We start from the raw sequence: 27,643 nt of genomic DNA, 5'->3' as shown, positions 1-27,643 counted from the left end.
GCTCCAAAAGACCGTCTTTGCAGCCTTTGGACGTTTCTCCTCCTCGCCATCTGGGGTCACTGCTAGGCTCTCCCGAGTCTGAAATTTCACAAACTCGGGCCACTGCGACCCCTCATGGCGGGAGAGAAGGACGCCGGCGGAGGGGAGGTGCAGTGCGGTCCTCCCGCCGGCAGGGGTCGCCGCGGCAAAGCGGCCCGCGGCGCAGGCGCAGGCGTGCCTCTCTCCCGGCCGCACGCGCTCCCTGACCCCGCGCCGCCGCGCGCCCTGCGGACTCGGCGTAGGGGTTGGCGCCGGTTCAGGTCTTGCGGTCGCGGGCTTACGCTGAGTACGCCCAGCCCGCCCTCTCCGCGGCGCCTCGGCCCCGGTGCGCCGCCGCGGCCCATGGGGAGAGTCGGCCGGGGGGGCCGGGTAAGTGGCGCCCGAGGCGGCGTCCGGACGGGCGGCCTGGCGGGGAGCCGGGGCGGGAGCGCCTCCCCGGGCGGCGCTGGACGCGAGGCCGCGGCTTTAGGCCGCGCCGCGAGGGGGGGCGAGAGGTCCCGGGCCGGCCCCCCCGAGCCGCCGACGCCCTCGGCCCCCGGGCTGCGGGCCCGCGGCCCCGGCTGCGGGCGACCCGCCGTGTTTCCCCTCGCGCCCGCCGCCGCCTTCCTTTATTTGCCTCGGGTCACCGGGCCCTCGAGTTCTTCCTGTCTTCTTCCTATTCTTCCCTTTCCCGTCTGTGTGTTTCCTCTCTTGGACCCGGGCACGTTGTGGTGTTTTTTTCTTTTCCCCTCCCCGTCGGTCCTGTTTTGAAAAAGTTGCTCCGTCCCTAGACGCTGGTAGCCAGGTTTGTGTCACCTGTGGCCCAGCACCCCTGTGCCCCCCCCTCCTGGGCCCGGGGAGCGGAGAGGAGGCAAGTCACTTCCTTCCCGGGCCGCGGGACGGGGGACTCCGGATGTCGACGTCTCCGAAAGGCGCAGGTCCCTAGACAGGTGATGGGAGGCAGAACTCCGGCGTCACCTCGGTCCCCGTCCTTGGCGGGCGGTGTTGTAGCGCTGATGCTCGGTCACCAAACATGTTCCCGGAGCGTTTCCCCTCCCAGACCGTGTGTCCTGGGCAGCAGACGCGGAATAAATAAGTAAGATTGGGTCCCTGCTCAGGGAGTTTGGTCTCTAGGGAAACAGGCATTAAAAATTACCCATCCCTGGGTTGATCCAGAGGCTTCCCAGAGGGGGTGATGCTTCTAACTGAGTCTGGGAGGTGTTGTGTTAGGTGTGCGGGGGCGGGCGGCGGGAGGCTCCCTGCTGAGGAAAGAAGTGCAAAGGTAGCAGACGAGAAGCACCATAGTGCATTCTGGAAACGGCAGGTAGGGTAGTTTTGAGAGGCGGGGGGTCGGGTGAGCTCGAGAAGGCTCTTTGAGAAGGCAGTAAAGGAGGGACGCTGAAGGTCCTTAGTGCTGGAGCCAAGCCAGCGATGGAAAATAGCTGTCCTGGAGAAGGGCAGACTTCTGCGTATACTCCGGTGAGCACTGTGTCTCCTGGCAACAGGTGGGGTTTTTAAAGGATGCGCCTCAGTTTCCACACGTTTAGGGGATAAAGGCCACCGCCATTTTTACTGTAAGAGAGATATTTGAGGAATTGGGGGTAAGGCATTAGTAACGTAAGCAGAGGATGTGTTTTGGAATTTTATTAGGAGACGTGCTACCTGCTCTACAGCCTCGAACGAGTAGGTTCGTGAGACAAGAATGTAGCAAGGTGTGATAGACGTGTTATCAGTGGAAAGCTGTTGTGATGGTGGAGTTCTGTAATAACTAAAGATAGCCTTTATGGAAAATAAGAATTTGAGGGGAATTGTTGGTGTATTCCCAACTGTGAGTGTACAGAATGGATTTCTTTTTTACCTGGTTTGTTTTAAATTACCTTCAGGGAACATCCAGGGCTAGCAATCCCTCAAGTCTTGTCATAGCAGTGAACAGTGAAGGACGTTTGTTATCCACCCACATTCCAGGTGACTTTTCTGGACTTCGTGACAGTACACCCCCGCCTAAGAAGGGATGTGACCGGCGGAGATACAGGAAAAAAAATGTTTTCATTCTTTAAAAAGTCGTTGTCAATTTTACATGGGGCAGATGCCTTTTATTGCTTATTACCTGTATTTTTTGTGAACATCAACATGCACCGCCCTCATAGTTCCTTCCTTTCTGTCTGTATATACTTTCCATGTTCTTTAGGCTTCATTTTTGCTTTAGGATACATGAGTATCTATTTAGTGATTTTTAAAAAAAGTTTCTTACCATGCTGCTTCTTTAGGTGCTCAGAACTCAGACTTTGACTCATTGTTAGTTGTATGGTGGTGGTGGTTTTTTGCCCATTATGATGGTGTACAACTTAAAATTTAGCACACTTATGTCAAATACCATTTACAATAAGTTGTGTCCTTAAAAGCAGATCTGAAGATCTTATTGTTTCATAATGTGATTTAAGTAGGTGCACTTGATAACATTTAGAAAATATGAAGCGCTTACAGTGTTCATAGCATGGTGTTCAGCTGGATGAAGACAAAATCCGCCCTTACCTTTAAGGGGCTTGTAACAGAGGAAGAGACAAGCGTGTCAACCAGGAGGCACCGTAACCTGTAGAAGAAGTTGCTCTGAGTTTGTTCGGGGGAAACAAGTTGAGGATGGAGAGTTTTATGTGGGGGTGGCAGTCGCTGAAGGCTTCATAGATGCACTTGAGAAATGAGAGAAGTGGGCTGCTTCTGAGAAGACTCGTTCCATGTTCTTTCTCTACTAGTTGCATGCTTAAAAAAATACTTTGCCAGCTTAGAATTTTAACAAGTCATCATTCTTCTGGCAGACCGTGTTGACTGTGTTTCTTAAGAACAAAAATGGCGCATACATAAAAGATGTGTTGATCAAAGTCTGGTGTTACCATAAAAAACAGAAAGAGCAGGTATTTTAAAGTTCTAAAAGCCACATGTCTGTGTTTGTATTTGACCCTGACCTAAAGTGTATCCAGATGTTAGCGCTAGTTTTTATTACCTGCCACTAGACTTCATGAAATAAATGTGTTCTGTCATCTAAGTAACATCTCAGCAGTAATTAGGTTAAGTTCATGGCAGTCTTGTCAATGCTTGTTACATTTCAGTGACTGCAGTGGGGAGAATGAATGAATCGACTCTGGTATATTAGAAGTGCTTCAAACAGCTAAAATCAAAATGTGCACACCTTTTGAGGAAATCACGTTATATAAAAGGAGGATAGTAAGGAATTAATGGGAGTGGAATTCAGGGTGCTGCCCACCCCTGGGCTGGGGAAATCACATGAATGGGATGGGGAGGGGGTGGGTATCGGGATTTAATGTGGTTCTTTTGTCCAGATTCTGACTCTTGGGGTAAATTCACTGGTGCTGTAGCATTACAGTAATTAAAAGCAGGCCATACATGTGTGGATGGATAATGAGTGTGTCATTGCTGTGATTAATCCAGTTCTGTGAATTCAACGTCCGTTCAAGCGAGAAAAGTGAAGAAAGCTCTTCCTCATTTACTGTGAGGGGCAGATCTGATCTATAAGCTCTGTGTCACAGAAAACCAGCAGATGCTGGTGAAATGACATCAGTTTCTAATATTTGAAGTGTGTTTTCAAAGGTTTTGAGAACAGAAACGGTGGTTTAAATGAACGTAAGATTTCGCTGCGTAGTGATTTTCGAAACTAGGAGAGGGGGCAAATCAAATGGAATTGTCAACAGACCATCTTCGATTTGGAAATGGAATCATTGGAAGTATGGCCCCATGGGACCTCATTAATTCAGCCATGAAATCTTTGCTAAATACTGGATTTTTGGACAGAAGAACTCTGGTGGAGGAAGAGATCCTCTATACTGTTTGACTTTCTTTTAACCCCCAAATTTGGGAAAATATTTCCATGAAAGTTTACTCTTCCTGGTAGGGAAATGTACTAGTGTTAATTAGACAGCAGCCTGTTCCTCAGGTGCTGCTTCTCCCTCCCTCTTTTAAGTATTTTCTGTTTGTGTGTGGTAAATGTACGGAACACACAACCTGGGATTTGAACCATTTTAAAGTGCGTGGGACCACAGGGCAGTAAATACATACACATTGTATAACCGTTAGTACCATCTATCTCCAGAACCTTTCGCCTGTCTTTAACTTTCTAGTGGAACCTCAGGATTGTGTCATGTCTCTGCTGATTCCTGTGGCTACACAGACTTAATTATTAATATCTCAGCAAATGTTTGTTTATTAAATTCCTACCCTGTGCCAGAAATTGGAGATGCACAGGTGGATAAGCTAATCTTTTTCCTTCATAGTTCAGTGGGTGTTTGGTTAGCCTATTTCCATTGGCACCAACGTATTTGTAAATGCCATTTTTGGTGAGGTTCTTAAGTTTCTTATGAAGAGGTACTGGGAGAAGTAGAGTTTGGGTTACAAACAAATTTGCAAATAAGTATTAAATTTGTTTATAATGTCCTAGAAAGCTTCATTGTTTATATTTACTTTCCAGAATGTGTTAGTCTTCCCTTGCCTTTATGAGAATGAAGAAAAACAAATGAACCCATAGTTTAACTAGGCTTTGGTTTAGTGACTAGTTGAATGAAGAGAGCCTGTACAGTTAAACTAGGTTAGGTGAGAGGTGCATGGGCGTTTTCGGTAGTAAGCTGGACATTCAGCATTGTTTTCCTTTGCTGTTGCTGAGTTCTTCCATGAAATTTAAAGTTTAAGGATAGGTATTTAGATAAGAACGGTTAGTTTTGAATACCATGTGGGCTCTGAGGAAGGTGCATGAAAGCCTCTGAAGCTCTCTGGTACATTGCTCTTCCTTCTGGGCACTCATCATTGGCCAGAAGTCTCTGAAAAGATGGCTTGGGAGGGGTTTGCAAATAGAGCATTAACCTTGCAGTTGGCCTACCTTCCTGTTCAGCTCTGGGTCAGACGTAATCCTAGTCTGGGGAGAGCGCAGTGAACTCAGCAAACTGGATTTAGGTTTTCGTGGGGTTTACCATAGTGTGGATTAAAACAGGTTCTGAAGTGGACACCAGGGGCTTTCCTTACTGTTTCTTTATTGCCTCGGTGACTTGAGCTTAATGTGACAATGGGCCGCCAAGTTCCTGAATAAAATGTTCACTTTGGCCCTGCAGGCAGTGGGCATTTATTTCCCTGTTGGATATGCTGTCTAGGAAATTCTTTGTTCATGCTATCAGCTGAGCTGGTGAGTTGTCACAGAAGCCTTACTGAGGAGAACATGCGAGCATTCCTCGATTTTTAGGTGATTCATTAGAGCAGTCAGCCACCACTACCCTGGGCTCTCCTTTATTTTCCCTGTGTCTGTACTGCCTTGGGGGCCTTTCATTTAGAAATCAAACCTGAGAGCTTTTAGGTAATCTGAGGGCTGGAATATTAAGGGTAGAAGAAACAGAAAAGCAGCAACAGTTGCGTGGGGCTCTGACTGCCAGGCTGAGAACTGCCCTGCTCAGACCCAGACCAGCCCTCCCGGGGGTGGGGGTGGGGAGGGGGGACGTGGGGTGGTACCCACCCCACACAGAGTGAACCAGGGTCAGCCAGGATGTTGTGGTGGCGGGGTCTTAGAATACCAAACCTAGAAGGGCGGAGAAGTAAGCATATACCAGAGAGAAGTTTTTGCCCTGAGTCAGACACAGCCGGGGTTGGGGGGGGGGGTTAAAATATTTTCCTTCTCGTCTATATTACCTTCTCTTCCTGAGAGACAACACAGGCGAAACAGGATTTGTTTAACACAGTTCCTATGGTAGAATGCTGTCTGGACCTGGGAACTGACAGATTTTTTTGGAATGTGTCCATAAGTCAGAAACTACCTATGCTAAATATTTTGCAATTTGGGGATTTCAATTTTTTTTTTCCTCTTTCCATTTGAGAAAGAGATTGATTTTTTTTTTTTTTAATTTTGGGAAGGGTCTCTGTTGTGGTCTCACCCAGAATGTTGAGTTTTTAAAAAGGTGACAGTTAGGGGCACCTGGGTGGCCGAGTCGGTTAAGCGACTGCCTTGGACTCAGGTCATGATCCTGGAGTCCCGGGATCGAGTCCCACATCAGGCTCCCTGCTCAGGGGAGCCTGAGTCCCACATCGGGCTGGGAGCCTGCTTCTCCTTCTGACCGTCCTCCCTCTCGTGCTCGCTCTCTCATTCTTTCTTTCTCTCAAATAAATAAAATCTTAATATAAATAAAATCTTAAAAAGCAAATAAGAAGGTGACAGTAGGGATTTAGTGTAAAGGGTTGTGTTGTTCCCATTACTAGGTTGGAAATGGGTCTTCCCACCACGACCTTGGGCAGATTTATCTCCTAAAGTCCCAGTTCTGTAGCAGGCTGAGCTTTAATGGTAGCCTCTAGTAGGCTCTCCAGCAGATACTGCATGTACTACCAGCCTGGCTTGATACGGCTTCCTAAGTGTGAACTCTTGCTGTTTTTGTTGTTGTCTTGTGTTCTCTGTTCTGCGAGGATATTATGTATTGATCATTTACATGTAGATTACTGATTATCTTTGTAATTGATGTTATTAGAGATTACAAATTTCAACTTGATGGAATATGAAGAAGTCAGGATGTTTATGATCTGCCTCTCTGCTCTCAATAATCATAATTTATTAAAATACAGCATCCATGATATGCTTTGTTTTTTAATCTCTAGGCATATGTTTAGATTTCTTCTTTTATAAAAGGTAGCTAATAGTGCTAAATCAACCTGGTACTAAGGGGTTGTTGTAGTTTCTACTTTTTGTTGTTGAGACAAAAAAGAATTTTTAAAAAATTGGATACATGTAGGGGCGCCTGGGTGGTTCAGTCATTAAGTGTCTGCCCTCGGCTCAGGTCATGATCCCAAGGTCATGGAATGGAGCCCCGCATTGGGCTCCCTGCTTGGTGGGGAGCCTGCTTCTCCCTCTCCCACTCCCCCTGCTTGTGTTCCCTCTCTGTCTCTCTCTTTCTCTGTCTCTGTCAAAGAAATAAATAAAATCTTTAAAAAGAAAAATTGGATACATATAATTGACAATATGTAATTATTAATCATTATATGCAATAGCACAGAATGATTTCACTCATGAATTACTTGGCCACATGATCTTATAGGTAGAAAAATTAATACTGCAAGTTTATTTGTAAACCAATATGCGGATCTAGTGTCATGTGTTAGGGCACTGATTGGCAGTATCGGGCACCTTAGCTCCTGTTGCTGAAGCTTCCTGGACGAGGTGATCTCTTCCAATACCTTTCACCTCTAAAATTCCATGATACTGAGTTATTTTAACACGAAAAGATGTGAAATCCTTCCTGTGTTTTGTATTCTTTAAACCCCATCCCCCTTGCCTTTCAGCATTAAATTGGAAAGATGTCCCTGTATGATGACCTGGGAGTAGAGACCAGTGATTCAAAAACAGAAGGCTGGTCCAAAAACTTCAAACTTCTGCAGTCTCAGCTTCAGGTCAAGAAGGCAGCTCTCACACAAGCCAAGGTAAGGTGAGCCCATGTGTGGAAGTGGAAATCTACAAAGCAGGCTCCGCGTGAGGGGTCCGAGCGCTTTGGTTTCAGCTTGCTCTTCTGCCTGTTTATCCAGTATGTAGGGTTAAGCATGTATAGGGGGAGAGGCTCTGCGTGGAGAGAAGTAAGGAGGTTAAGGTGAGTCCTGGGAATTGAACTATTGCAGGGAATCAGAAGGAAGAAAAAGCAGGACTGTCCGTTTCCAGCAGTGACGCTGGTTTACAGGCTTTTTAGTATGTGTGAGATTGGCCGAGGATTTGGTTGGAATGTTGCTTTGTTAGCCATATTCCTGGGCTGGGGCCTGGAGTCTGCTGTTCGTTGTAGGGGTTTAGAAGCAGCACGTGGAGTAGTGAGGCTCGGCAGGAATTAATAATTTGTATGCCTTAGTGAGGGCTCAGATTGGTTCTGAATGTGTCGGGCATATGTAGTCTGGGAGTAATTGGTTTTGTTCCTGTTGTATACATGCTGGGCACCGGGGACGTTGTTGAAATTGAACAACATACAAGACATTAAGGGCATAGTTGTCCACTGAATATTTGATGTAAAATGCTACTGTCAAATACTTGTAGGAATGAGAATGGTATCTGGTTTGCTTGTTTTAAGGGCCCGTATATTTTAGAGCGTATAACCCAGTGGAGGCTATATCCCCCTAAATGGGGCAAATATTGTCCTACCTGGGTGAAAACTGTGCTCTTTTTATGTGTGGTGCAAGATACTGTTAGGTACATAAACAGATATGTAGTATATCTGTGGTAAAGTTTTATGGGGTGGGGGGGCCAGGGAATGTATTAAAAAGTTTCTTGAGGGGAAAGCAATAATGAAACAAGTTAAGAAAACCTGCCTTAGAGATATATTGAAATATTTACTGATAAAATGTTTGAATTTAGGGGATTTGCTTTAAAATAATCCATTATGGGGCAGAGGAGGTGAGGAGGCACACAGAACACAGTTGCCCGTGAGTTGGAAGCTGGTGACGCTGGGTCATAGAGATTTAAGGATTCATGAATCTGTTCTCTTTACATTTTGTGTTTGGAATTTTACATCAAAAACATTTTTTTAAAGTTGGAATTATTTTTCTTTTCCTGTACTACCTCCTCAATTGGTGCTTCTGTTGAAGTGCTTACATGTGAGTGCTCAGTGCTATAAAAGGTTTTTAGGATTAGTATACCCACAGGTAAAACAACAGTGTCTGAAAATTTTAGTTTGTCTTGTCAGTTCTGTTGATCAGGGTTTTTGTCTTTTTCAAATTCATCATGATGAGATTTAAATTTTTTTTATGCCAGTATTTTTAAAGAGAATTTTGTTGTTTTAAAACAAGCTTTCACCCCACTTGAAGGGAAGATTAGCAAAACAAGTCTTGTTTTTCCTTTTAATTTTTAAAAATTGGTTAGTTTTTAAAATCTTTTTGAATTTCATGTCACTTTTACTTTGCACATGAGATCTGGGAATAAGGTTTTATATTCCCATACCAGTACCATTTTATGTATTATTCTTCAAGGCCTAACATTCCCTTTTGTAAAATGGCTCTGGCTGTAAGGAGCAGTCTCACACTTAATAACATCAGTTCAGTTGGACTTTAAGTGGATGTGATTAGTGGACAATCTTAGGTCAATGGGAGATAACAAAGCAGAAGAGCAGAAGTCAAAATATACTAGATATATACAGATTAAAAACTGGGCTAATTCTTCAGTTACCAGCATAAATATTGTCAGCTTCGTGGATTACTTGCAGCCAAATTTTAAAAATCCTAATTTGTTTCTTCCTGCCCGGTATAACTTCAGGATCACTTTCTCTATCCAGTCAGTGCATATTTAATAACCTGTCTGTTAAAAACTAGCTTATATAAAATACGATTGAGAAAACAGATCCTTTGAAAAAAATACATTAAAAAGTTAAATGAAATTTATTCATCACGTACTGATTTTTCTGTACTATTACTTTACTCACATGAAAAAGCGTGAGATGCTGATAAGCAAGGAAATAGGCTTTTTTATGAAGTCTGTAGACTCTTGGACATCCTCTTTAGTATCTGCTTCAGTCTGTTTAATTTACGTTTATCAGGTTTTCACTTCTTCAGTACAATAATTTCAGCTACTAGGACATCTCCTGAGGTTTCAAATGGGTTTTTAGAGGATAGGTCAGAATAAAAAGTGGCCTGTGAAATCATTTCTGCTAACTTTCTAATACCTTTTTGAGATTGCTGTGTGAAGTTAGTATTTTGTTTTTCTTGAAGGGACGTGAAGGTACATTGCATTGATTTTCTTAGGTTTAACTGACTAATTAATTACTCAGTTCTAGGTCGGCCTAACCAAACCTGTAAAAGTGTTTGGTAGAGAAAACTTTACCTACAGCTGAAAGATGGAGCTGTGGTCTTATCTGTGGAATAATAGAAAAATATATGATTCTGATAATCTTCCCCATTGTCCTCTCAACTTTGGTATTCACTTAGTGGCTTGTATATTTAATGATTGGATTAAATTTGTTTCCTTAACATTATAAGCACTGTTAAATTCAAGAGGGATGGTGGGTTTATTTTGAGCCTTTTGTAGTACTAACAATGAAAACGTATAACACTTTAAATTGCAAAGGGGGAATTAAACCTTTGTAACCACAAGACCAGATGGTCACTGGCCTGCCCATCTGACGTTCGCCTTGCTGCCAGACAGCCTGCCCCTGAGTGCCGCAGTGGTGATGCCAAACGGAGCACAGCACTGCACCTGGGAGGCACTCAGTTTTCAGAAATTACAGGGCATAGAGGAATAACTGAAACTAGACCGCCAGGAAGTTACCAGACGGGTCTAGAACGTGCAGCGTTTTACAAGTGTCGGGAAAAGGAGAAGGAGACAAAGACGTGGCTCTGGTGATGATGGTGACGACAGCAGGGAAAGGAGTCTCTTCTAAAATGAGAGCTTTAACAATCAAACACGTTGTGGGACTTTGGTATGATTCTGGTTCAAAATAAATCAGCTATTTAAGCATTTTAGGGGACAGTTTAGAAAATCTGAGTGTGACTTGGATAGGAAATGATAACAGGGGATTTTTTTTATTTTATTAGGTGTGGTAATAGTACTGCACTTATGTAAGAGAATGTCCGTAATTTTAGGAAGTTAAGGGAAAGTGTCATGAGTCTCCCAACTTCCTTTTGGATGGTTCAGTGCAAAATACAGTGTATGGTAAGAAAATGTGATAACATGGGAACAGTGGTGGCTGGTTCGTGAATGAGTACTGTTCTCTGTTTAAAGTTTTTCTTTGGGGTCAAAATAAAAGAGGTAGGAGTTTAGATTCTCCTGGGAGGGAAAAACTCCTAATCCACAAGTATCTTTTGCTCAGGATATAAAAACATACCTTATTCCTTGGTGAAAGACTCCCACTAATCCAAGTGTGTTGTGCTGTTACAGATTTGCCCTCCTGTGCTCAGAGGGAAAACCAGTGTTAGAGCTTTTCTCGTTTACTATTTTATATGCAAATTTACATAAAAGAGACCAAGCTTACTTTAAACCTTTTATAAAAATAGAGGAAATTTGTGTTGTTAAGAAAAGACTACAGAAACCGGTATATGGTAATGATAATAATTAGAAAGCTGTTGTTTTAAGATTGTTTTTCTCCTATCTGAAAGGTTTGTTACAGAGACCACGAAGCTTTGTTATAAACAGTATGAGTTTTAATTTGAAGCTTCAGTGTCCTTCTTTTGTTTTTCCATGATTTTAGAGCCAGAGAACAAAACAGAGTACAGTACTTGCCCCAGTAATCGACCTAAAGCGAGGCGGCTCTTCAGACGACCGGCAGATCGTGGACACCCCCCCGCACGTCGCAGCTGGCCTGAAGGTGAGCCCCAGCCCCGCCTGACGGGCTCTCCTGTTTCACGCACGTGTCCTCAGAGCAAGGTCCCCTCAGTGGGTCACTGTAGGCTAGCCAGTGTCCTTTTCAACTGAATTGTAAAAATTAGTATTGAAAATAAAATAGTGCATTATAGAAAAATCAGAAACTGGAGAGATGCAGAAAGGAAAACAGTAGGACTTCAGTCCTACTGTCTAGAAGTTAAAAACTTTATATTTTGGAATATCTTTCCATCTCTGCCTCCTCTATCTTCTGTTCTCTAACTTGCTTTTCTCACTTTATGTGTTGTGAGAACACACCGTCTGTGTTAGAAAGTCAGGACTGTATGATCATTTTAATGGGTTCACTGTACTTCCTCAAATGGGTGTACTGTAATTTATTTAGTTCACTTACAGCTGGTTGTATGGGTTGTTTCTAATTACTTCTGTCATAAGGAACATTAGTGCTTATTGTCTTATTGTGGATGAAAGTAGAGAAAAGGTTTAAATTCTACCAGCCTAACCTTTATTACCTCAGCGATTTTACATCATCTTAAAAACAAAGAGACATGGTCAGCTGTGTAAATGGCCTAGTGAGGATGAGGAGGAGCTGGACAAGGAAGACTAAGAATCATAGTTCAGACGGTACAAAATGAGGGGTAAATGAACTCATCGTAAACTGTGGTTAAAATCACACCCATTCTTCAGGTGACGTTCCTTCTTCTACAGATGGCAGTCAAGTAATATGACTGCAAGAGTTTAAGCAGCACCGTGCACACAAATTGCTTGATGAAAAATGACCAAAAGGTTAATAAATAGAATAGGCTATTATTGCTGTTTCTAGCAAGATCCTCTTCCCATCCCCCACCCCCACCCCTATCAGAAAGAACCCAAATCAATCTGAGACACAGTCCCAACTGCATGCCCCCTCCCTTCTTTGTTTAGTTTCAGTCAAAACTGTTCTGGGTTGGAATCTGCTCCCCTCACTTGCCTTTATTCTGAGATTTCTTGGCCAGAAGAACTGCCATTGGTCCTGCGGGCTGATGGTCTGTCAAGGAGGAAAGGCATCTCCCAGTGGAGATGTTTCTGGGGATTCTTCATCATTTAACATTCTTTCCCCACAGATTATCTACCTAATTTTCCCTGACCACATCTAATCAAAAACTGGTTCACTGTCTTCTGTTACTGTGTCTTGACTCTACAATATCCCCCAATGTATGAGTGTTTTAGTTTTACCCACCCTCCCCAGCATTGGGGTATTAACATTTTAATTTTTTAAAATTGAACAGATTGCTTTACTCTTTATAGCATTTACAGATGATGGCTCATTGTTCCACTCAGCAGGGTTTATGTGGTAAAGTTGTTTACTTTCAGATTTTGAAATGACAAAGAATTAACCTTGATATTGACAGTTGGTTCTGTCAGAAACTCTGTGGTGATAGTATTATGTAAATTGAGTAGCTGATTGTTAGTTTCTCTCCTGTCTTAATAATAACTGAAAGGAAATCTTGTTCATGTGCCTTTGTGTTTTTAAAAAGTCTTTTATATGAATACAAATTCATAACTACCCTTTGGGAACCTTTCCTTAAATAGATTTGTATAAACTTTCCACTGTTCAGGCCTGGGAGCTGATTATAGCTTTCTAATTTCGTATATTCATTGGACATCATATTTCCTGATTTTCAGTTCTAAAGAAGCATTGAAATGTTTGTTTTACAATGCAGAACATGAGACGGAACGGTGTAATGCAGGAATTGTGGGATTTAGATCCATTGACATTGAACGTAAGCTCTCTGTATCACGTCAGTCTTGTGTTCAGATACACAATACATTCGACAAACAACTGTCCTGCCTTTGCTGGTATGGACAGTGTCCTTCTTGAGGTGGTGCAGAGCAGGCCCTCTGAGACTCTGGTCCCAAACTGTGCATGCTCGGGGTAGCTGTGGAGACCAGCTAAGGCATCTCATTCGTATAGATACTAAGGGGGAGTTATGCTAAGAAAACTAACAAGAAAGTGTGGAGGTTTAGGTCCCCATTTTCAGGTCAGCTGTGCTGTGTCTGCTCTTTGTTTTTCTGAGTTCTTTAAGGCTGCCTCTTTTCTCTCAAAGAGTAGCCCCAGTTTCTAAATGTACAGAAAAATGCAAAATGTTATCTGAACCTGATCTGATCTTAGTGGACCTTAAAAGAACTAATGATGGTGTGAAGGGAGTTACAACCACCTGTGCCAGACTTGGTTCCTGAAATGCAACCTTCCTGGAAAGGGATGTGTATTCCAGAGGGTTTCAAACAGCCTGAGAGGATGCTTTCTGCCTTTATTGTGAAGTCTTAATATATCATGTTTCCATGTAAGCAGAATCCAAAATTAGTCTGTTAAATGACCACAAGAATGATTGTTATTCATGGATTGTTTATTTTTAAGTTTTCATAGAGACATATTAAAACAGAGGTATTCACTGTTTATTATGAATAGTCAAATTTATTGCTTGAAATTTTAGGTGGTCGCAGCTTGTTTAGGAATTCCAGGAAGATGCCCTAGGGTATTTATGGAATTAATACTGAACTGAGAGGTGAATCTTGGTTCAGCTGCTCCATAGCTACATAGTGTGTGGCCATGTCAGGTCAGTAACCCTCCCTAGGCTTCTGTTTCCTTGCCTATAAAACAAAGGAGGCAGATAGATGGTCTGCAGAGCCCCTTCTAATGCTCATATTCTTTGACCTTAATTCTACGAATACAATTCTAAAACATGAGGATGATACATAGTTTGGCATTTTTACCTTCCTCAGGATCCTGTTCCCAGTGGATTTTCTGCAGGAGAAGTTTTGATTCCATTAGCTGATGAATATGATCCCATGTTTCCTAATGATTATGAGAAAGTAGTGAAGCGCCAAAGAGAGGAACGACAGAGACAGCGGGAGCTGGAAAGACAAAAAGAAATAGAAGAGAGAGAAAAGTAAGGCTCTGTTTGGATTCGAGGCTATTTTACATTTGGAATAGTCATTGTGATACTATTGAATGAACCTTCGTGCTGTCTGTAAGGCTGAAGTTAGTTTTCATGGTTGATTAAGCAGTCATCAGAAGGAATCAATCTGTTTTTAAGATTTTGTACAGGCATACCTCATTTTATTGTGCTTTGCAGATGCAGTATTTTTTACAAACTAAAAGTTTGTGGTGGGGCGCCTGCGTGGCTCAGTTGGTTGAACATCCGACTCTTGCTTTATGCTCAGGTCATGATCTCACCCTGCCTCAGGTCCATACCCAGCGTGGAGTCTGCTTGAGAGTCTCTCTCTCTCTCTCTCCCTCCTCCCCCGCAAATAAATAAATAAATCTTTAAAAACAAAGTTCATGGCAGCTCTGTATGGAGCAAGTCTATCAGCACCATTTCTTCTTCTTTTTTTTTTTAAGATTATTTGAGAGGGAGAGTGCGTGCGCAAGCGGGAGGAGGGGCAGAGGGAGAGGATCCTCAAGCAGAGTCCATGTTGAGTGTGTAGCCTGACACAGGGCTCCATCTCACGACCCTGAGATCACAACCTGAACTGAAAGCAAGAGTTGGATGCTGTACCGACTGAGCCACCCAGGTGTTCCTCAGTGCCGTTTTTCTAACAGCATTTGCTCTCCTCATGTCTCTGTATTACTTGGTAATTCTCCCAGTATTTCAAACTTTTTCATTATTTGTTTTGGTGATTTATCATCAGTGATTATGACTTGCTGAAAGCTCAGAGGATGGTTAGCATTTTTTAGCAGTATTTTTAAGGTATATACATTGGGTTTTTTTAAGGCATAGTGCTATTATTACATACTTAATAGACTACAGTGTAGTGTAGACATATCTTTTCTATGCACTGGGAAACCGAAAACTCCATTTGATTCTCTTTATTGCAATATTTGCTTTACTGTGGTGGTCTGGCACCAAATCAGCAGTATCTCCGAGAGGTGTGCCTGTGGTTAAGTTCCAGCATGAAAACAAATGCTAGGAACAGATTTCATGTCTAGATGCAGAAAACTTGAAGTCTACATTTTGGATGAGTTGTTAGAGAAGTAACCTAAAAATCTGAAGTTGAATAATGGGTTTTTTCCTATTCTTCTAGAATCGTAACTATTTAAAATACTTAAAATGTTATGGGTGCCTGTCTGGCTCTTGGTCGCAGGGTCGTGAGTTCAAGCCCCATGTTGGGCAGTAGAGCTTAGTTTAAAAAATAAAATACTTACAATGTTTAACTAATTTTGAGCCAGATGGAATTTTGAAAAGCTTATATACATCTTTTATTTATATTTTTTAAAGGTATGGGTGAAAAGAATTTATTTGTATTTCTTATTTTGAAAATACTGAATGTTAATTATTCAATAGTTATATAAAATATTATATAACTTCTCATTATTTATTGAATCATTTCATGAAGTGAGAGCACATTCTAGAGACTCAATTATTAAAGTATTATCTATGTTGATATGCTTTAAAATTGAAAAAGGTAAACATCAAGGAAACTTTTTTCTTGCTACTTATATTCATGTGCCTGTTAAATTTGTTCAGTTTATCTTTTGGATTTTTCTCACTTAATTTTGCTACTTTAGTCTTCAACCAGTTATTTGCCCATGTGCCCCCCTCCCACCCTCCCACCTGCCAATTAATAGTTTAGTGGGAAAGAGAGGGTTTGAATATTTTCTAGACAAGAGCAAGTCAAGGTGACATCCTTGGGTTCACATCTCTAAATTGGTTCATCTGTAATGAATATTTGCTTCCTCTGTTATCACAGGAGGCGTAAGGACAGACATGAAGCTAGTGGGTTTTCGAGGAGACCAGATCCAGATTCTGATGAAGATGAAGATTACGAGCGAGAGAGGCGGAAAAGAAGTAAGGCGTGAAACATAAATATCACATTTCAAACACGGTGACATTCTCCTGTTTGCTTTTCATGTTCACCTTGATAAATAGTTCAGTCGATGTTGATTTGGGTAATTTTCTCTCTGGAATCCCAGCAGTCCATGTTTGCGTAACAGTTTTAACGTATATCCTGTTTTCACGCGTATTCTCCTTCGCTTCGCGATCACTTTCTCACATGTGTTGCTTGGAGACCTCGGGGATACCTTAAATACCTACTACCACAGTTTCCTTACCCACAGGACCAGCACATTGACCAGCACCTCTTCCCTGTAGCCAGCTGCGTATCTGTTCAGCACTGACCAGAGAGTCAAGGCACTCGTTTCCTCAGTGTTTGCCACTAACATGCATGAATTTGAGGAAATCCCTTAGTTTCCCTGGACATTGGTTTCTTTCAGGGTCTATGGAGAGCAGGGAGACAAGAATTTGAGCCAGGTACTTCATAAGGCCCCTTCATCTCTAAAATTTCACAAGCAGAATTGTACTTGTGTTAGAGCTGGCTTCTTCGTGATCTCTAGATAGCTAAGTAGTGTTCATTCTTGAGAGAATGGAATGCTTCTTACATTAGCTTCATTGTGTTTTAATTGCTGGGATTTCTTTGGCTTAGTTGACCAGTTTGGTTGACAGGTTGAGATTTATTTAAGTGAGAAATTTAAATCTTCTACTTGTCTACTAGATACCAGCTACTGTTCTAATAAGCACTTTCATAGATTATCTACTTTACATCACACAACTCAAAGTAGGAGCTATGATTATCCCCATTTTAAAGGTGAGAGATCTGAGGCACAGAGGGAATAAGTGCTTTATGGATACAGGTCCACTGTCCAGCTTATCCAAGATCTTCATATGCCCAAAAACCTATATTGTCATCTTTAACATGAGACCTAAGAATAATGTTACCATAAAGCTGCAGTATAGGGGTGCCTGGGTGGCTCAGTTGTTAAGCATCTGCCTTCGGCTCAGGTCATGGTCCCAGGGTCCTGGGATCGAGCCCTGCATCGGGCCCCCTGCTCGGCGGGAAGCCTGTTTCTCCCTCTCCCACTCCCCCTGCTTGTGTTGCCTCTCTCGCTGTGTCTCTGTCAAATAAATAAGTAAAATCTTTAAAAAAAAAAAAGCTGCAGTATATTTCCACATACATGAACTCAGTTGTATGACTAGCAGTTTGGCAAGCCTGGTCTTCCCCAGTGTACAGCCAAAGCTGCTTTAGGGTTTAATTTAAAATTTAAAATACTAATTGAGTTGGAAAGGAACAAGTCTATAGTAATTTAGAACTCTTAATCTTTCAGTGCAGATATGAATTAAATGTATTTATAGGATACTTAATATAGGCAACAACAAAAAACCAAGTTCACAGATACAGAGAGAACAGATCGGCAGTTGCTAGAGATGGGGGTGGGAGGTGGGCAAAATGGGTAAAGGGGATGAAAAGGTACAAAACTTCAGTTAAAAAATAAATCAGGATGTAGCGTACAACATAGTTGTAGTTGATAAAACTATATTGCATATTTTAGAGTTAAGAGAGTAGATCTTCAAAGTCCTCATTATAAGAAAAATTTATGACTGTATGATAGATGTTAACTAGACTTACTGTGGTGATCACAGTATACACAAATAGCATATCACTATGTTGTACACCTGAAACAAATATGTCATATGTCAGTTATACCTCAATTTAAAAAAAAAAAAAAACGTGCTGAGCACTGTCAGGTGCTACGTTGTCTTTCTAACGGAGAGGAGAGTTAACACTTGCGTGTGCTCTGTATGTCAGGCATTATGTTAAACATCCCATATCCTTTATCTTACTACTTAACAAATGTTAATTGACTTGTTTTAGAATCCAGTGTATAGGTTGAATATTTGTCTTACCTTTCCAGCTTACAGATTGGCTGCCCTTTGGATAAGGAGCTGTGCTTTTATATTGAGGACGTTTTTTTTTTTAACGTTAACAAGAGCCATACAATCTAGTATTAGGAAAACAATGGCATTATATCCATTCTGCATGCTGCTGTTAACAGATCGATGTTCATATTTTAACCAGATTAGTAGCAGATTTCCAGTAATCACCTGAATTCTTTATACTAAACTCAGCTGATTTTTTTCAGAATCAGTCAGTAATCACCTAGGTCTTAGTGACCAGGTTTAAAAAAAGGAACGATAATAGGTATTTCAGGAGAAATATAAATTTTATTCAGGTTCGTATGTCTCCGTAAGTATGTTTAGTCTGGCCGTGTTCATCGTGATGCACGTACACCGGCTTTAGAGGAGTTGCTTTTGTGAAACCTTATGTATGCTGGTGCAACATGGTCTGTAATCCATTTGTGTGTGTGTTTTTTTTTAATTTACATTTTATTGTTTTGATCGTTTCATTGGCAATCAAGCTGTAATACATATGTTAGGGCTTGTGTCTAATGAAAAATTCTTTATGTCCTCCATGTGTGTTCTCCCTCGGGTTGCTGGGTAGCAAGTGGGGTCTGTTTTGGTTGGTTGTGTCGTCATGGCCCAGGAAACAGGAGCAGGAATGGCGGCAGCACAGGGGCCAGAAGTACCCACATTTCCAGATAGGCGTTTAGGTCCAGGGGTTACACCCTGGAAAGGAGTGTGCGGATCGTGGGCGCGAGCGATGGTGCCGTGGGCAGCTGGGTTTTATCCTTTCGCTGCCCGTTGACTCCTCTGATCCTCTTCTCTTCTGAAAGATGGAAGCAGTAAGACCTCCTTCTGAGGTTTATTGAACCTGAATGAGATAACACGTATGAAAACTCCTCACAGGCAACAGACTCTCAGGAGAGTTCTATTACTGCCTCCTAAGTAACTGCTCACTCTCTGGGCTGTGTCCTTTCACCTTGCAGTTTGCTCATTAACTGCATTCTGGGGCTCTTGACTGCCTGCTATGAAAAAGATAATTTTGTCTGCCTCTGTTTTGCCCATTTTCTGTGTTTTTAATCCTAGACTCAGAGATGCATTCCTAAGTGTTAGCAGGAAGGTTGAGGTGGCGGGTATTTTCCTGCCCCCTCCCTGGGCGAAGGGGCACAGTACAGCACAGGGCACGGGGCGCCGGGTGTCCTCTCCGCTAACGGCGCATTCATTCCTGTCTTGCAGGTATGGGCGGAGCTGCCATCGCGCCACCCACTTCTCTTGTAGAGAAAGACAAAGAGTGTACGTATCTGTTTCTTGTCCTTTTTTCTTCTGACCCACATCTTGGGCCCAGGCAGGGGAAGTCTTGGCTTGAGTCAGCCAGCGGTGCTGAATGTAAAGCGTCATGGCCCGAAAACCCAGCCTCTTGCTCCCCCACTGAGGCCAAGTGGGAGACCACCCTTCACTCCTGTGCTTTAGAAGTTTTCACGCCAGGCTGAGGCTTGGATTTTATACAGCGATATGCTTTTCTTTTCTTTTCAGTAATTTGTTTTATTTTCTCTAACATTTCATAGTTGGAGTTAGGTTGGAACAAATGTCGCTCAGTTTACAGTTTTCATACTCTGTGGTTTAGAAGCTGTTAAATTCATGACCTTCCACAAGGTGGCGGTGCCTTCCTTAATTAGATTTTTCTGCAATTCGTTTCTATTTCCTTACACACGTCGTGTATCTTTACTTAGATTGCCAAAACATGCTCACCCACTGTTTCTTCTCCCAGTGGTCTATTCTAGAATATTTGGGTTGGAATTGGACTTTGTTGCAGCATCTAGATCATTTTTGTATCTGCTGCGTTGGACCACACCTAAATTGTTCTAAGAAAATATAATCATCCTAGTGCTTTTTGATAACCTGTTGCCCATTTTATGTGATCTTTTTAAAGAAGATAATTCAAAAGATATTGTGAAATACCTTTTATGTGAAAACACCTGACACACCATAAGCCCCACCTGAAAGAAGTCTCTGGGAGTGGGGCCCAAGCATCTAGATCTTTTAAAAGCTTCCCTGTTCACTGGTCTGGTACATGGTCCCTAATCTCAGAGACCTTTATTGTTTGCTAGGCTAACGAGGTAGTAAGATTAGAATCTTAAGACAGGTACACAAAGTGCTATGGGCATCAAAAGAGAGTTAGTTGGACCTACTTGGAACATAGAGAACGTCTTAAAGTTTTAGACACAGATTGTCATTTAAGAGCACTTTAAAGGGTAAATAACATTTCAGTAAGATGTAAAAAAAGACATTCGAGGAGATAAAAACAGGAGTAGCAAAGCAGGAATCAGGAAAATAGCGTTCTACCTCTGATTTTTAAAAACGTCATGTAGTGGCTGTAAGATTGTTTTTTTTCTTACTCCTTGTAGGCAGCTGATCTGTGTAAATATAGTTCAGAATTCTTTTGTAGTACTTTGGTAAACCTGTTTTATTTTTATCCAATAGTACCCAGAGATTTCCCTTACGAAGAGGATTCAAGACCTCGCTCCCAGTCTTCCAAAGCTGCTATCCCTCCCCCAGTATATGAGGAACAAGACAGACCCAGATCTCCGACTGGACCTGGCAACTCCTTCCTTGCCAACATGGGGTAATGGTTCTGAGTGCTCTCATCTCAGCAAGTGTAAGAAGGACGAGACTCGGTGTGAAGTGTGGCCGGCCTTGTCAGTCGATGCAGCTTTTGTTGGGGAATGAGGGCACTCTCGGGTTTATGGGGAGACACTTGGTGTGTTCAGTTACAAAGCGTCCTTCTTAAGAATCAGTGCTTGAGTCATGTGGAGGGCGTTCCAGCCTGACACTGCTAGGTTTTCTACCAAACAGAAAGCCTTCTGATGTAAGTTTTGAATGATTTAGATACTGAACGTTATAGTCTATAGGTAGGAACAGTTTCTGATAATTATTTACATTGATTTTCATAACATTTGCAAACAAAATAGTTCATGTGAATTAGAGCTGACAAAGGCTACGTCCAAAGGGTGAATGACATTTTTTTCTTGATAAAATGAGCCATTTGCTTTAAGGTCATGGTTCTGCACTTGGGCTTTAAAACACGTAGTCATTCTGACTCCCAATTAGAAATTTGTTTGCCAGCATATAAAATTCAGTTTTAATGTTGACTTTCAGGTGGGGCTTGTGGATTTGTGTGGTTTTTTGTTTTTGTTTCTGTTTTTTTTTTTTTTTGACCCCCACTGGGTTCAGCCTGCATTTTGGTTTAAAGAATGTTTTACGGCATTGACTGTGTGTCTCCTCCTATGAGGAGCTATCCCGTGGGGCGACATTACACTAGGCCTACACTCTGCCTGTGACCCTGCTCTGCCCTCCCCTGTGCGCATGTGCTTTGATTCTGAGAAGCCTTGTGGGAGCACATGGCTGGGCTTCAGCCCTGCAAGAGGGTGTTCAGTGTCTGGCCTTGTTGGTATCCCTCTCCTTGACCTGTGCGGCTTTCTGTGGTGTAATTGCTGGCTAGTAAATTCCTTGAAGATGAATACAATTTAAAATGTAGCTCCTCGGTCATAGTAGTCTCCTTTCTGGTGCCAGAAACCACACAAGCAGCATAGATAGAGAACATGTCCGCTCTTGCCCTAGACTGTGTGCTGGAGTGTGGACAGACATGAAGCTGGTTTTTGTTCTGCTGAATTCCCTTTTGAACAGGGATTAAATGTTCACCGTATACCCCAGGAAGGTAGAGGGTGGCGTAGCTCAGCCATCTTCAGGCCTTTCTGCTCTAGGTCGATTTGTTCAAATGGAATTTGTAAGGAAATTACATACGGAAAATGATGGAGTTGGCACTGTTACTTGAAGCAGCGTTTTGTGATTCAAGCCCTAAATAGCAGTGGTCGCTGGGGGGCCCCCCTAGAGGCCCGTGAGGCACCTCCAAGTGCAGTTTGAACGCTAAGTACTAAGGAAAGAGCTATGGGCTAGGAATCAAGAGTTGGAGGTTCCAGTTTGACTTGACCATTAGCACCTATGAAAGAATTTCTGAGTTGGGTGTCTTGCTTTGCTCCTAGTCAGCCTTAAGCTGGTCAGCTAATCTGGGCCTCGGAAGATTTTCCTGTCTGTTAAATGGATGGTCTCTAAGAGTTCTTTCGTTTATAAAGACTGTCATCGGAAGCTCTCCTGTACTATTTAGAAAAATGTGGTTCTCTTCATAACGTGAAATGTATGCTTGCCGTTTGGCAGGCACACTCAGAAATGAACCCCGGTCGTAAACTGTATAGCGGTGCACACAAGACTTCTAGTGTTTTCTAACAGGGGTACTGGGAGAATTTTGTAGGAAACGGATATTTCCCTTGCCTCAGAGATAATCTCGGGATGTCCGGGATTTCAGCACTAGCTTTTTCCATTTTTTTCATCCTGAACATCCCCACAGCTTCTAGCGAATGGCCTGTTGGTATTATATGTGACCACATCGAAGCCCATGTGGGATTTACACTTCTCTTTTTAGAAGGCGATTGCTGTGATATAAAATTGGCTTATGCTGTAGCTGAGGACTTCAAGTCCAAGAGCTCCTTCTCTTTTCCTTCCTTCCAGTGGCACAGTAGCACATAAAATCATGCAGAAGTACGGCTTCCGGGAAGGCCAGGGTCTGGGGAAGCACGAGCAGGGCCTGAGCACAGCACTGTCCGTGGAGAAGACAAGCAAGCGAGGAGGCAAGATCATTGTGGGTGATGCCACAGAGAAAGGTGGGTCTCCTCCACAAGCGGACCTTCCAGGGTGGGAGCAGGGGGGAGGTGTGGTCCAGCGTGAGAGGATCGGCCCTCTCTGCAGCAGAACAAGAACTTGGAATTATGATGCATTCCAGTTCTGTGTTGTGGACACAGAGACTCCAGAGGCGCATCTATTTGTTTAGAACGGATCTAGAGATAGGAAGGTTCATGGGAGAAAAGACGAGAGACTGGCAGAAAATAAACAGCACTCAGAGAAGTGATTTCATGCCTATTTCTCCTAGGCAAAGACCTTGTTAAATTGGTGAAGTCATAGCTAGGTTTTTAGAGCACGAAAGACAGAGCCACGTATAGTGTGTCCATGATCGTGTCTGTGTATTTCCATCCTGTAAGAGTTCTTTACTTTTTTCTTTTTCCTGCCCTTTCATTTTAAGAGTGATTTCTCATTTTCTTACAGATTGATTGCTCTGTGAGATCTAATGTTATTTCAGTCTGTTTGATAGATGTTGCCTGCTTAGTGTTTTATTTTCATGTGATTATTCTTTTCTGTGCTGAGGGCGTATTGGAATGAGACAAACATAGCTTCACATTTTAAGCAGAATTGAGTTTATTTTGAATATCTTAGTTTAGCTCCCTTTCCTAAAGAAAGAAGAAAACTTTGCTGGCAGCCCTGTCAACACGTAGCGTGAGGAAGCAGCTGGTCAGGCTGACAGGCCAAAACCCCAAATCAGCAGTCGCCCTGATTTGGGGGGGTATGTGAAGTTAGTCAGCCAGTGGCTGGCGAATTCACTGCTTATTACGTTAGGCTAGTGACCTTTGGCCACACTGCATGTGCCAGTACTCTGACCTATAAGGTTTGTGGTCTGTGCTCTGTCAACTGTGTGAACTGAGGAGGTGAACGAAGCAAAAATCGCAGGTAATTAGGGAAGCTAAAAACTTGTAGGAATCATGGTAAAAACCTATACCAAAGCAGAGCAGATATTTTCATCACAGATAAGGCTACATTTTTGCTCAGAGACAGATTGCATAAATGCTTATAGATGACTCTAAGGACATAAATAGTGGGAAGTACTGTGGAAATTAAATTAGTCGTTGTAACTTGGACTCGGTGTTCTAACACGCCTACGTTTAAATGTTTTGCTACAGATGCATCCAAGAAGTCAGATTCAAATCCATTAACTGAAATACTTAAGTGTCCTACCAAAGTGGTCCTCCTAAGGGTAAGAAGCAGAAATGAAGAAACTGGGTTTTCCTACCTTGAGTTTTGCGTGTCAGTCCACCCTGAGCTATCTTTGCATGCTTTTAACACTACTGATAATGGTAACAGTTAAAGAAAATGGAAAATAATTCTCTTTGCAAATGATCTTTCTGGATAGACTCCATCTAAGATTGATGTTTTAGATTCTTTTTCACTAGTGTTTTTTTGCTAAATATAATATTTAAGACCACAGTGAGTAACTGCTCTAAAATATTTGACGTCAGTACAAGTTGAGCTTAGTTTAGGTATTTTGGTGCTTACATAGATGCTCTTGTGACACTCTGTGAAGCTTAATGTGTGTGTTTGTGTTTTTATGTTTAGTGTTTCTCAAAAGATTTATTGATTTCACCTGTTAACTTTACAACATCAATGCATTCATGCACTTAGGCTCATTATTCACACCTGAAATACTTATTTTTTCCCTCGAGCAATAAAGCAAGCCATGTTTAACTTGTGGATCTGTCCGTGTAGGACACTTTTTTTCAACTTACACTTGAAGTAGAACATAAGCTCAAAAAATTATTTTTCAATTAGATGAGTAAATGGAATAAGAGTGTACATCTGTCCTCTGTTACGTGCCGTGAGGTCATAATTTGCTTTAATTCAATATGTTAAAAACCATAAATACATATTTTTATTTTGTTAAGAAATACCAACTCTTGGGTACTATAAGGATGAAAATTTTCATTGTGTCGTTTGGGATTGAGAACATTTGCCATCATGAAAGAAAGTTACTTACTCATCTTGTTTGTATATTTGTAAATTATACTTGAACTTCTTCATTTTTTTTCATAGAACATGGTTGGTGCAGGAGAGGTAGATGAAGACTTGGAAGCAGAAACCAAGGAAGAGTGTGAAAAATATGGCAAAGTTGGAAAATGTGTGATATTTGAAGTAAGAGGGTTTTCTTTTGATGTTTGTAACCTAAGTTGTAACTGACAGATTACCAAACATTTTCTGCAAATAGAGATAAGTGTGCTGTGAGTGTGTTCTTACCACCAAAGGTGACAGATGTTACTTAGTCACACTTCTCTTGGTTATAACAATTTTAAACGTAAAGACAAGAAGGACTTCAAATTTTATTTGGTGGGGGAATAAAATGTTTCATTTTATGATTGACATTTAGTTTGGTGATTCAAGACTCACTGTCATGTGCTCAATAGTTCAGTTAGTTGGACATGTCTTTGGTTTCTTTCATTTGGCAAGTGTATATTTAGTGCCTCCCACATACATTTGGGAGACAGGAAACGTGGTCTGCGCTCTCAGTGATATTTAAGTTGAAGAAACAATAAAACAAGCACATGTAAAAATAGGGAATGTGCAGTTGCTAGACTCTGTAGTATTCACTATAAATACAGGAGTCAAGAAAAGGGTTCGATCACTAAAAATAGAGCAAGCTTTGTGAACAATATCAGATGTAGGCTGAACTTGAAATGCATGGGTAGGATTTAGATAGGAGGAAAAGGTATCCTGATGGGGTCACAGCTTCTGGGAGACTAAGGAGGGCTACTGAGTGGAATGGTTGGGTGTGCTGGGAATGAACGCGGGGGGGGGGGGGGGGACGCGGCGCTGTGCTTACCTGGGCCATGTTAATGCAGGGCTTGAAAAGCCCAACAGGAATTTCAGTGAATGTGAGAGGCAGTTAGAACACAGATCTCTTCATCTTAAATTTCTGATCCCACTAGTGCTTCTCTTCTATTCCATGTTCTGTTTGTTGACTGCATAATGATTTGTTTAGGTGTCAGCTGGCATAGGACCTCTTCAGGGTCAAAGACTGCCCAGCTTAGTTAGCTCTGTGTTGTCTGCACCTAACATGGTGCCTCTCATAAACAGACATTCAAAAAAAAAAACCCCAGACATTAACAAATTTTGATGACAAACAAATCGTACTTATTTCCTTAGTATTTGACTTGTCTGTATATGATGATCATTGCAATACTTACTGTGACAAAGATCAATTAAGGAAGAAAACATACTCAACTCTATCTCAGTTGATAACTTCACATACGACACTTTCCGTTTCTTTCCCAGATTCCTGGTGCCCCTGATGATGAAGCAGTACGAATATTTTTAGAATTTGAGAGGGTTGAATCAGCAATTAAAGGTAAGTGGTAGAGCTAAATGTAAAGAATAAAAAAGTGGAATTTGTGATCTTGATCCTTACAGTTAAAATATGTTCTTGTAATGCCTTAAAGGATACCTGTATTAACTGATACTCTTTCTGTTTGTCTTTTAGCCGTTGTTGATCTGAATGGGAGGTATTTTGGTGGACGGGTGGTAAAAGCATGTTTCTACAATTTGGATAAGTTCAGGGTCTTGGATTTGGCGGAACAAGTCTGATTTTAAGAACTAGAGCACGAGTCATCTCCAATCCTTAAATGAGCTGCAGGCTGAGCAGAGAAGGAAAAGACGTCAGCTGGCCTGTGTGGCTGCCGCGTACAGAGACTCTTGGAAGGACTTCTAAGATATATGTTGATTGATCCCTTTTTTATTTTGTGGTTTTTTAAATATAGTATAAAAATCCTTTAAAAAAAAAAAAACAATCTGTGTGCCTCTCTGGTTGTTTCTCTTTTTTTATTACCACTTCTGAGGTGATTACATTTTTTGCTAGGATTTCATGATAATTCTCAAGTGCTTCAGTGATACAGCATTTCTTGCACTAAAAAACCTAGAAAGTTTTGGGATATGGGGTTGTATTGTTATCCTTTGCTTTTCTTTCTTTTTGATTCATTTTAATAAAACCTGCAAGTTACTAAACTGTAGCTTCATAAATTCTATAATAAAGCATCATCTTGGCAGTCTGCCAAAGGTGAAAATGTTTGCTTTCTCTAACAGAGAAGTTCTTATTGACTCCAGTCATAGAAAACTCTTTGTGACATGAGCTAAGGTTGAAGAATTGCCAACCTACCATGACTGTTTGGATAAATCATCTTTGGTGAAGTTAGACTGTGGGATATGTGGTGGGTGTAGGGGTAGATGGGTGTAAAAACCATGGATCTAGCACTTGTTTTCAGAGACTCACCTATAGTCTCTGAAATACAAATGACATGTTGATTCTAGAATTCACAGGTACATTGTAAACGTGTGTCCGGTAATATTTTGGAAACTGTGGCTCCTTGGGGGTCACGTTTCTACTGGCAAAATTCGCAGTAGTGTTAGTTCTCATATGTAATTTTTAAATTTATAAAATGTTTCCACATAAGCTACTTAACCTGTACTGCCAGTTGATAGAATTCTGGAATTGTGAAAAATTGTACCATTGAAGTGTGGTGGTATGTGTGGCTTAAAAATGTAGCAGGACCACAAGAAAAACCCCCAAAAAACAAAGCCAGATGACAATACTTGGTACTGAGGTTCATTGCCAGCACAGGAAGTGTTTCCAGAATATACTGTGCCTGTGTTCTGTTCCTTGCTTGCCCACGTACTGCGTGTGACTTTCCCAGAGTGGCAGCTGGAGAGCACACACGTCTATGTTGTCTCTAGGTGATTACCACATGGAAGTGTGTTATGACCCTGTGGGGGAAGAAAGCACTCAACAGTTCTTTGCATCCATGGTTTGGAGACAAGGAATATTCTGACCCTTTTTACAAAAGGATTTTCTCATGTTTTTATTTAACATAAATAAAAGAATAACATTTTC

General features: G+C 41.9%; 1 protein-coding gene across 1 annotated transcript; it reads left to right on the top strand.

The window, feature by feature from the left end:
• Positions 1-255: 255 nt before the first annotated feature.
• On the top strand, positions 256-27,643 carry RBM17 (RNA binding motif protein 17). Its single transcript, XM_028114692.2, has 12 exons — positions 256-408; positions 7,333-7,470; positions 11,205-11,321; positions 14,096-14,262; positions 16,064-16,161; positions 19,285-19,341; positions 20,530-20,671; positions 22,612-22,763; positions 23,892-23,965; positions 24,799-24,897; positions 26,035-26,107; positions 26,240-27,643. The coding sequence occupies exons 2-12, from the start codon at positions 7,348-7,350 to the stop codon at positions 26,341-26,343; spliced, it is 1,206 nt and encodes a 401-aa protein (XP_027970493.1). The 5' UTR covers positions 256-408; positions 7,333-7,347; the 3' UTR covers positions 26,344-27,643.

Source organism: Eumetopias jubatus, unplaced genomic scaffold (genome assembly GCF_037043125.1).
Source record: "Eumetopias jubatus isolate StellerSeaLion01/CBP00866 unplaced genomic scaffold, mEumJub1_p1.0 scaffold_8, whole genome shotgun sequence".
NCBI classification, from domain to species: Eukaryota; Metazoa; Chordata; class Mammalia; order Carnivora; family Otariidae; genus Eumetopias; species Eumetopias jubatus.
Note: the sequence above shows the minus strand (reverse complement) of the source record. Positions and strands in the feature narration are given on the sequence as shown.

Bases quoted from the DNA above. Each gene is read 5' to 3' on its own strand.
- RBM17 (XM_028114692.2), top strand. From the start codon at position 7,348: ATGTCCCTGTATGATGACCTGGGAGTAGAGACCAGTGATTCAAAAACA. The intron at 7,471-11,204 runs GTAAGGTGAGCC...CCATGATTTTAG, and splicing joins CAGCTCTCACACAAGCCAAG to AGCCAGAGAACAAAACAGAG. The intron at 14,263-16,063 runs GTAAGGCTCTGT...CTGTTATCACAG, and splicing joins GAAATAGAAGAGAGAGAAAA to GAGGCGTAAGGACAGACATG.